The sequence below is a fragment of the Gouania willdenowi genome, chromosome 14 (genome assembly GCF_900634775.1).
Source record: "Gouania willdenowi chromosome 14, fGouWil2.1, whole genome shotgun sequence".
Taxonomy (NCBI): Eukaryota; Metazoa; Chordata; class Actinopteri; order Blenniiformes; family Gobiesocidae; genus Gouania; species Gouania willdenowi.
The window spans coordinates 16,130,269-16,140,900 of NC_041057.1; the positions used below are offsets into that span (position 1 = coordinate 16,130,269).

At 37.9% G+C, this 10,632-nt stretch overlaps 1 protein-coding gene across 9 annotated transcripts in view; it reads left to right on the plus strand.

Moving 5' to 3' along the window:
• ncam1a (neural cell adhesion molecule 1a) overlaps window positions 1-9,367 on the plus strand; it is a 298,057-nt gene extending 288,690 nt beyond the window's left edge. For 7 of the 9 annotated variants that reach the window (XM_028466134.1, XM_028466136.1, XM_028466137.1 and 4 more), the window contains 4 exons: window positions 31-238; window positions 3,084-3,200; window positions 4,202-4,621; window positions 8,899-9,367. In XM_028466134.1, coding sequence (XP_028321935.1) covers window positions 31-238; window positions 3,084-3,200; window positions 4,202-4,621; window positions 8,899-9,040 — 887 coding nt within the window. In that variant the 3' untranslated portion in view covers window positions 9,041-9,367. The remainder of the gene's footprint in view (window positions 1-30; window positions 239-3,083; window positions 3,201-4,201; window positions 4,622-8,898) is intronic. The other 2 variants (XM_028466142.1, XM_028466143.1) reach the window with 1 other exon arrangement.
• Window positions 9,368-10,632: the final 1,265 nt, after the last annotated feature.

Genomic DNA, 10,632 nt, shown 5'->3' on the forward strand with positions numbered 1-10,632 from the left:
ATCCCTTTCTTCCTGTCTTTGTACTTTCAGGCGCGGTGAATGGCGGCTCAGGCCTGAGCACCGGCGCCATCGTGGGTATCCTCATAGCCGTCTTCTTCCTGTTGCTGGTGGGTGTGGACGTCACCTGCTACTTCCTCAATAAATGTGGCCTCCTCATGTGCATCGCCGTTAACTTTTGCGGGAAGGCCGGTCAAGGCGCCAAAGGCAAGGACATCGAGGAGGGAAAGGCTGCTTTCACGTAAGCTCAACTACTGTTTTTATCGTGTACGCTTTTGACAAAGAATAGTAGAAAAAGTATTAGATTAACAATCAAAAAAACAGAAATTGATACAATCCAATATTTTGTGGATTTAAGATTTAACAATTATTTTTAAATGCAACCAAAATTTCCATGAATTTGACCTTTTTTATTAAGTCAATAGGTTTCTTTTTATTTCATGTATTATTTGTACATTTTTTAAAACTTAGTTTTTATCATTATTATTATTATTATTATTATTATTATTATTATTATTATTATATTGGACTTTATTGTTACCCGTGGGAAGGGCATCTAATATTACAGTTTAAACATACTGTATGTAAGATCAAGGCATGGCAAATGTATTTGTATAGCACATTTCATACACAAGGCTACTCAATGTGCTTTACATGATCAAAAAGTGCAACAGACACCAGCTTAAAATCAATAACATTAAAGTCGGCAATAAAACATTTAAAATCATCAGTAAAAACATTTAAAATCATCAACAAACATCAAGAACAACATGACCATTACAATATTCCAGTCTGCTGGAGATAAAAGCATGGACCAGTATCTCCTGATCTTTCTGAGTCATTAAACCTTTCACTCTGGAGATGTTCTTTAGGTGATAGAAGGCTGTTTTTGTGATAGATTTGATCTGAATGCTGAATGTAAGATCTGAGTCAATCAGGTTTTTGCCTTGGTTTTTAGCTTTTAAAGATCGAAACTCAAGATACTTGCTGACAGCAGTCCTCTTTTCCTCGTTATTAAAGACACTCACCTCCATCTTGTCATGATTTAGTTGAAGGAAGTTTTCACTCATCCAGCAGTTTACTTTTTCTAAGCAGTCACAAAACATCTCTATGGGACCATAGTCATGTGATAGATATAGTTGTGTGTCATCTGCGTAGCTGTGATAATCAACCTTACGTTCTGTAGTATTTGTCCTAAAGGAGGCATATAAAGGCTAAACAGAAGGGGTCCAAGAACAGAGCCCACTGGACATTGGTAATCTGTCAGATTCAAGGTTTCCAATGCTTACAAAATAACTTCGCTCCTCCAAGTAGGACTTAAACCATTGCATTACTTCTCCATTTAGTCCAACCCATGTTTGCAATCTGTGCAACAAAATTGTATGGTCTACAGCAGGGGTGTCAAACTCCAGTCCTCGAGGGCCGGATTCCTGAGACTTTTAGATGTGTTCCTACTCAAACACTCCTGGTGGAGACCAATGTGTTGTGATCAAGCACTGCAGAAGCATGAAAATGAGCCATTCATTTAATTCAGGTGTGTTGGAGCAGGGACACATCTAAAAGTCTGAGGAATCCGGCCCTCGAGGACTGGAGTTCGACACCCCTGGTCTACAGTGTCAAATGCAGCACTTAGATCCAAGTCAGGTTTATATAAGATAAAAAGTTGTCGCTTAAAGTTGCTTGAAAAGTTGAAGTAAAATTTTGAGCGACGTGGTCGGTTGCCGAAATCGCGCAAGTTGTGTCGCTTAAAGGGAGGTTGCGTCATTTACATTGATTTTGAATATAATCTAGTTGCTTCAGTCACGTTCGGTGTGAACGCACCTTAAGATTTATATAAAAGAGAAATGACTAAAGAAACAAAGCTTTGCACATGGCTTGTGGTTATAAATTTGGACGTTAAGGGTACAGCGGAGAATTCTGGGGTGCTTTGGATAAAAATTTCCATCTCATAGCCTTTCAACTGAATTTGACAGACAACAGCGCTGGGAGGTCAGAGTAAAGTCAATCCCCATTTGTGCAATAAAAACTCTTTCGATTCTGATTATCATATCAATACTGTACGACTAGCAACTGACAGGGTTTACCTTTCAGTGACTCCTCATATAGCAGACGGGCCTGTTCACGGACTGAAAGCATTCCTTTTTTTGAGAGAAGGTTTCTAAACCATGACATTATTGGAAAAAATAAAAAAGATTCAACTTGAGTACTCGCAGAGCGCAAACCTCCACCAGTGCCAGATACCCTGTTTGCCAGATATTCACAATTATCTGGATTTGTGATCAATGATCAGGATCAAAGTCAACAAAAGAAAGTGCTATAGAACCAACCCAAAGAGCTGAACAGAAGAAATCATTGATTTTTTAAACTCACCCAGAATCAGAATATTGATCTGGAACCCCTCTGAGATGTAATCACTTGTTCCTTATGCCATTTTGGATAATTCCTGAAAAACATAACCTCCTTGGCAAAGGTAGTAAAAGCATTTCTTTTAAGTAGTGTGTAGTCGATGACGGTATCCCATGTTATAGATTAGAACGTGTGCTCGTCTTGCCTTTTCTGCATCGATAAATAACTTTTTATTGGATAGAAATTGCCTGCAGGTTGTTCTTCTTGCGGTGACTTGGCAGTTGTACCTGCTTCTGTTGCACGTACCCCTCATTCATTTATTATTAAAGTTCCTGTCTTACAATTTGAGGTGTTTGATCCAAACAATCCGTCGAGTATAGCTGCTCTCACAAAGAATTCATTAGATGAAATATACAAAGTGCAGCTGTCAAGTCGAGGTGTTTGACGACTTTAAGCACATTACATCTAAAAGGTGTCACTCCTGGCGAGCAAACGCAGAAAAGCTCGGCACAATCAGAGGACGGTGTGATGATGAAAGCCAACTCCCGAGGGGAGGGGGGGGGACCAACAGTCAGAGCCTGGGGGTAAAAGACGAGGAATGAGAGTGTGTTTTGTCACACTGTGTGGGAGGTCTCAGAGGCTTTCAGAGGCGTGTACAACAGGACGATGTCTGTTTGTGTGACAGATTACATACAGATAAAAAAAAAAGGTCTCAGAACTTTTTTTCTTCTTCACTACAGGAAAGATGAGTCCAAGGAGCCAATCGTTGAAGTCAGGACAGAAGAAGAAAACGCCCCAAACCAAGAAGGAGGCGGTTCCACTGAGCCCAATGAGACCACACCATTGACAGAGCCTGAGTGAGTACAGCAGTACCCCAACCCAACATCTTCAGCCACATCGCCCGTTTGTCTCACTGGGAGGGAATAATTATACAAATGTAGAGGGTTGATGCTTAATTATTTCGGCACACAATATCAATAAATCTGACCTAGGGTTTACACTTTTGTGCACTCACATTCCACTAACCTGTAGAGACGTAAAAACATATCAATGACAGCATTTGAAGACACCAAGACTTTCATGATTATATATCAAAGTTCCCTTTTTATGTTTAAGTATTCTGGAAGTTTGAGCCAAGGATTGAACCACAGAATTAGTCATGGTATCACTCACCATCTTTGGAGTATTATTCATGCTGTCTCTGCTAAATGACATAGGTGCCCAAGTCCAGTCCTGTAGAGTCCCAATCCTGCATAAGCACCTGGCCTATTTGACACAGATAGACCCTAATGCTAACTTAACTAAACCATTTTTTGTCAAAAACGCTATACACACAGATTCATTAGCCTTTATATAACCACTGGCCTGAAGCTACTGAACATCAAGAAAACATTCAAGAAAGCATCAACCATAGGATATCGTGACCCTTAAGAACTCTTGTTACCCAAATCTATGACAAAATCTCATTAACAATATTCTAACCCCTTATGATAAAAGTGGACAAAGTCCCAGTTTTCTAAAAATATAGAGCAAATGCTTTAATAAATGATGTAGAGAATATGAATAATTATTTACCAATTGTGAAGTTTGCTACTATTGACTATTCATACATGAGGGATTGGAATTTTGTGAAAAATCTTTTGAAATTCACAGCACATTGTGCAAGGCATTCATAATAAAGACCAAAACTGCACAATGGTTTTGTCTTTAACAATTTGTGATTGTTGAGCTTTGATTTTTCACTTACTTGGCCTTGTTCCCACCCTGACCTGCACTCTTTGATCCTCTGTTATCCTTTTTTCTTCCCTGCATTTTGCTCCCTGATGTTTCCACTCCCCTTCATTTCTGCACCAAACAGGCCCACTGCTGCCGAAACTCCTTCCACGGCAGTAAACTTGCTCCTCACGACTGCTGCTAACTCGGTTTCCGAGAGCGTTAGCACGGTACAGAGCAGTCCTGCTAGCGAGTGTACCACACTAACCACCAGCGCCTGTAGCCCAACCAAAGCGGCCCCCGCAGAGCCCTCAGCCAAAAACAACCCTGCAGTTCCGTCCAGTTCACCCAAAGCTAACGCCCAGCCTGATGTTGGGCCTCTGGTTGACCTGACCACCCCTACACCTCCTGTATCAGAGCCAATGAGTTTCTCTGCTAATGGTGACGGGCCACAAACCCAGAGTGACCATTCCAAAGCCCACGACAGCTCTCACAATAAGGACTCAGAGGCTAAGGATGCACCCAATGCCCTCTGCACAGATCCCACTGCACCGTCCCACAATAAGTATGAGCACTGATATATAATGCATGTGTGTTAGATATCAATTCTGATAGCATCCTGCTCTGATGACTCATTTTAAAAGAACTAAGTCAATTTACAATCTTTAATTTTATTTATTAAAGGCAATGCTAAAAACAACAACGTATATGAAGGGTTAAGATTAATAAAAAAAAAAAACTCCTAAGACTTTTCTGATGCAAATTAGTAACAAAGTTTTATTATCATACAGTTGTGTAGCAGGTTGAGTATCGCTTGAATTTTTGGGAAAAAATAATCAAAATTCAGCTCCCGTGAAAATAACAATGTTATGTACTTGCAGAAAAGTTTTTTTACGTGCTCACTTAAACATATTAGTACGCACAACCTACTCTAATCCACATACAGACATGAAACCTATTTGATAAAATACATATAATCATGTCACTTTAGGAATCTATAAAATTATTCAAAGTTGTTGTTTTCTTATTGGACATAGCTTGAGCAATATGACTTGTGTAAATGTGGTTCGATTCATTCTAAATTTCCAAAAATCCAAAAATTTGTAATTAAAAAAAAAGACATTTATGAAAGAAATTGGATGGTTAAACTTAAGCTTAAACTCAATTTCAAGACCAATTTGGTTCGCTCCACTTTCTTAATGTGGGCTCAGGATCCTCTGTTAGGACCGGCTTCTCTAGGGGAATAGATAAGAAGCTGGTATTTTTACCATGTTGTGCGCAGTGCAACTTTTTCCTTTATTCAAACGTGACCAAAAGACTTATGAGCACAGGAAGTGGTTTATCTCAGACTCCAGACTAGGCTTGAAGTGCTCCACCATTCCTCAAATTGCATAAATTAAAGGCAAATGCATGTTTCACAAATTGTAGGAGATTACAGGGAATTATAAGACGATAAAGCCCACGTCAATCAGTAACACTTTGTAATGTTCCTCTCACTCGTGTATAAAGCCAGTGATTTTGAAAAAGGTGCAGTAAACCATGCCCTTATATCAACTCCTGATGTCTCCAGGTGTTTGATCCTCTCAGGTGTTACTAATGATTGCAAAGGTGCCATTGATTACACCTGCCCGCATTCAGAAAGGCTTTTTTGTACCACAGGATACTACTGAAGCCTCCCAGCAGACCTGTTACTGGTTACAATGGTAGTTTTAGTTCCAATATGTCTAATACTGAACTTTTTATCACAGCGGAGGAAACAAACATTTGATTGTCAAATCCAGTTGCCACATTATTAAAATTCACGCCCGCATTTAGATTAGAAGACAGATCTGATACTAATTCAGGAAAAAAGCTAAATGTTTTGTGTTGGATCTCCTTTTTGTGTGTTTTTGTTGGCGTTTTGTGTGTTTTTGTTGTCATTTTGTGTATTTTTTTGATTTGTTGTGTTTTTGTTGTAATTTTTGGGTGTTTTTGTTGTCATTTTGTGTATTTTTTTGATTTGTTGTGTTTTTGTTGTCATTTTTGGGTGTTTTTGTTGTCATTTTGTGTATTTTTTTGATTTGTTGTGTTTTTGCTGTCGTTTTGTGTGCGTTTTTTTTTAGTTGTTTTGAGTTTCCTTCCTTTTGTGCAGATTCAAGTATTTTTGGAGCTTTGTGTATTAGCTTTAGCACAAAATACAACTATAGGCTACCAGGTTCCCATCCATGCTAATATTGTTTTACATAGAAGCTTTTAAAGGTTAAATTTTTTTACTTTAATCTTTGCGCTCAAAAGTAGACTTAACAAACAATATTTTTAGCACAAAAGTACTGTATGCTCTGCAGATATGCAGAAATACTCCATATATGCTAATCATTTAGATTTGCCCTAAATGTTTTGAAATAATAAGAGATGAGGGGGAAGAGGCCATTTAAGCAGTCTTTTAGGTTTGGATTAAATGCAGTAAGACATTTAGCTGTAATGTGCTTTATTTACAAGGTGACAATTTGGCTTACTGACACACAAATGTGATCAATTGGGATGCTATCAGTGCATGTCTACCATCCACCACCTCCATCATCATCATCTTACACCATGCAGCTATTAGACTTCATTGTCTTTGTTTCATTATTGCATTCGCACACGTTCCTCTTCTCTTCATTGTTGTGACAAAAAGGATGAAAAGAAACTTCAAGAAAAACTGGACAGAAAACATAGATTCATACATAATTAAAGTATTGGAGGTATTGCTTTGAGTTTAGCTGCAATCATTAAATGAAAGCCTTAAGATGCTTTTAGTTACATACGTCAAATTTTGGAAGTATTTATGAACCATTTCAACATTTTCTAGATTTATAATCAATAGAAACAGTCTCGTAAACTCTTTCTGAGGATGTGTGATTCTTCTTTACTGGAGAGGAATCAACACACACTCACTTCCTTTTCCTCCCTCACCTTCACCTCAGTGGGGGTTTTTCCACACTTGGATTTCCTGAGAAAGATGTCAGTGATGAAGTGTGGTGAGTTTGATAGTTGGTTGGCTGGAAAGCAGAGCTCGTGTCAGATCTGGATCACTTTGATAAAGCCAAACTTGTCATAGGAGGGATTTTTCTTCATAACTCTGACAGGGTTGAAGCAGAGCTTTCCCACTGATCTAAGAGGTGATCCATCCACAGCCTCCCAGCACAGAGATGTCCTCTCAAAGTCAGTGTGGGTGTGTTTGACTAGTGTGTGGCATCTTTCCGCTCGCAACTCCACTTCTATATTTCCAAAAAAAAAAAAAAAACCAAAAACTTGTTCACATGTGCAAGCCTGGAGTAGAATAACTCCCTTTGAAAAGAGGGTGCCACCCATCTGCTGGACAGGTTGGGGTTAGAACAGGGTTCTGCAACCTTTACTCTTAAAGGAGCCATTTTGCCTCATCTCACCTGGATTAAAGTCCTCCTGGAGCTGAAAAAAAAAATACCTTTATGAAGACGACAGTGTATTAAATTGTATATAGTTAAAATTATATATAATGTTTGATTTAATTTGATTTATTTTGATTATGTAAATTGCAACCTAAAAACAGTTTAAAATCAAATAAAATAAATTGACATCAAGATATAAAACAGTATCTTGTATCTTCAAATTCTTACACATATCAGTTTACATGAACACAATGTTATAGAAAGAAGATTTTTTTTTCTAGCTAATGTATTTGAAAGGCTACAAAAACTAACTTGAATTTGATAGCACATGATCATGTGATCAACACATGCTAATTGCTAATTTCTTGCCACATATCAAGCATGCATATTTAACTGGCACATTGGCGGTTAAATAAATCCATCCCCACACAATTAAAATCTCTATTTTCTTCCAGAATAGTGTTTTTGTTGGTTTAGTTATTTTACCAGGGATTTAAAACTTAAGGTTAGTCACAGGTGCATTAAAATTGATGGTCTGTAGATGTTGCAGGAGATAAAGCAGGAAGGTGGCAGAGTCATTGCACAACGTGATTCATTTTTAGGTTAACAAATTGTTATATCATTGTTTTATTTATCATTAATCATTAATAGCCACTGAAAAAAATAACTATTTATTTCAATAATTTTTTTAAAGATATAGGGAGCCATTGCAAAAGAGTCAAAGAGCCACATGAGGCTCCAGAGCCGCAGGTTGCAGACCCCTGGGTTAGAAGATAGGAAAAAGAGAACAGAACACCAAGGAGAAAAACAGAACAACAACATTGGAAAAGATAAAGAGATGGGTCGTGCACTAGAAAAGGTTCCCCAGCAGAACTAAAAAAAAAAACTCAGGATTACCTGAACAAGGAAGAAACAAACTTACTGACACTAATCAGTCTGCAAACAGCCATGAAGCTTTTAGAACTCTAAAACGACATAGCAAGTATTTGTAGTTGCATTGCATTCATTCGTAGGACACAAAAGTATATGACTTTCAAAATAAAAGCCACATCATCTGCAAAAACTCTCTTCCCATTGTGCCCTAGCTCAGTCTAGACGGCATGTAATCCTCTTGTGTGTTGTAAATGTGGCTCAGTCCTTCATTCCATCATGCATTATGCCTCCTGTACTGGGCTTGTCTCGCTCCACGTCAGAGCCCATTGTTCCCTGGAAATAACTGTCACATTCATGTACTTTGGATGTCTGGGTAGAAGAGTAACCTTTATCGCATTATACGTGAAATATATTCACTTCCAAAAGAGAAACTGAATTCATTTCAAGCATTCTTGTCATTTTGCATGTGTCCCCTACCCATTCTTTATAATAGAGACTCACACAAAGGACAGTTGGGGTTTACTGACAAATCCATTCTGTTGTCGCCTCTTCTTATAGTTCTCTGTCTTTGTATTTACAGTGGGAAAACTGTGAAGGAGGATAACACTAAAGGAGAGACGGAGATGAAGAACTCCACGGCCGAGGTGAAGAACTCCACGGCCGAGGTGAAGACCATTCCAAACGAAGCTCCTCAGGCAAACGGCAATGAAAGTAAAGCGTAATCTCTCCACCCTGCGGGAGCACCACAAGGGGCGAGGGGCGGTCTGGATGGGGAGGGTTTAGAATCGTGGGTGGGTGTGTGGTGGTCACAGTCACTGAAACCTCAAAGAAATGTCACACACACATGCCACCCGATTACGACAAAAAAAAAAAAAAAAAAAAAAATAGTAATAATAAAAGAAAAGTCATGGGTCTCTTCTTATTTCGACTAAGTCCAGGAATATGTGCTGACCTCATGCACTCGCCTTAGTTCCCGTTTCATCCACTTATCACTAGAAAAAAAAAAAAAACTCAGTTCATACTTTTCCTTTCCAACCTTTTTCTTTTATGTACCGTTGGTAAATACAGACCAGAGTTTTCACCTTCACCCCTTTGCATTACCACGGTTGGACTGTAGCTTTACGTCACAACAGCCTTCAGAATGCACAAACGTGTACAACATAAACATTACCAATGCTACTACTACTTCTTATGCAGTACGGTCTTTGATGTGGTAATTCATTCTGGGTTTATTTCATTTTATGGATATATTTTGTGTGTGCAGACATCATGGCCTATTTAGCCCTTTTTAATGTGTCATTTCCAGTGCTAGAGGTTAGAGCGTTAGCATGCCTGTTTTATTATTTTTTTTATCATTATTTGCAAAGTTACTGTATCTTTGTACATGTTGCTGTCAGGTTTTTACTGGAGGATGTTTTGTTTAATTTTCCTGCAACTTTTTCTTCATGTGGCTTTGATTAATAAATTAAAAAAAACAATGTACAGATAAGGCAATGATATTTTGGAGACAATGGAAAGAATTTCTGTGTTTGAATCTGTGCTCTGACTTACATAAAGGATGTCCAGATAAACAAGTCAGCGCAATGTAAGATTTGTATAAATTAAATAAATACCGTACACTAAACGGCTCTAAAATCACACAACACAATAACAAAAACACACAATAGGAAAGCAAAAACATGCAAAATGGCAGAAGAACATAGAACTAAAGATGTTCAATTTGAGCTTTTGGCCAATATCTGACATACCGGTAATATCAAACATTTATTTACCATTTTCTAATACAGTAAGTTAAATATCGGTGGAAAAACTGATATTACACTGTTTTGGCAAATATTGGTTGGCCGATAACATCGCTCATCTTGACAGAAAACCTTAATTAAAACAGACAAAATGACAAAAAGTCAATTAATGAATAAATAAATCACAATGACAGAATAACCCTTTTTTCGTTTCTGTATTTATTGCTCAGATTGGTCATTATTCTAAATGCTGACATGTGAAAAGGGAGTTTTTTCTTCCCACTGTTGCTTGTGCTTGTTCATGTGGATTTGTTGTTTTTTTTTTCCTTTTTCTTTTTTATTACGAATTTAATATTTTGATAGCGCTTTGAGATGACTGTTGTTGTAATTAGCGCCATATATATATAAAGTTGAATTGAATGTTGATAATGTGGCTCTCAGATTGGAAAATCACAATTTTGTGATCTTCGCTGTGATGAACGCTGCCCATCTCTACCTAGAGGAACTATTTTAGAAGATTACCTTACTTGAATATACATTTGGATCTGTACTTGTGTCTTTGGGTTATCCTC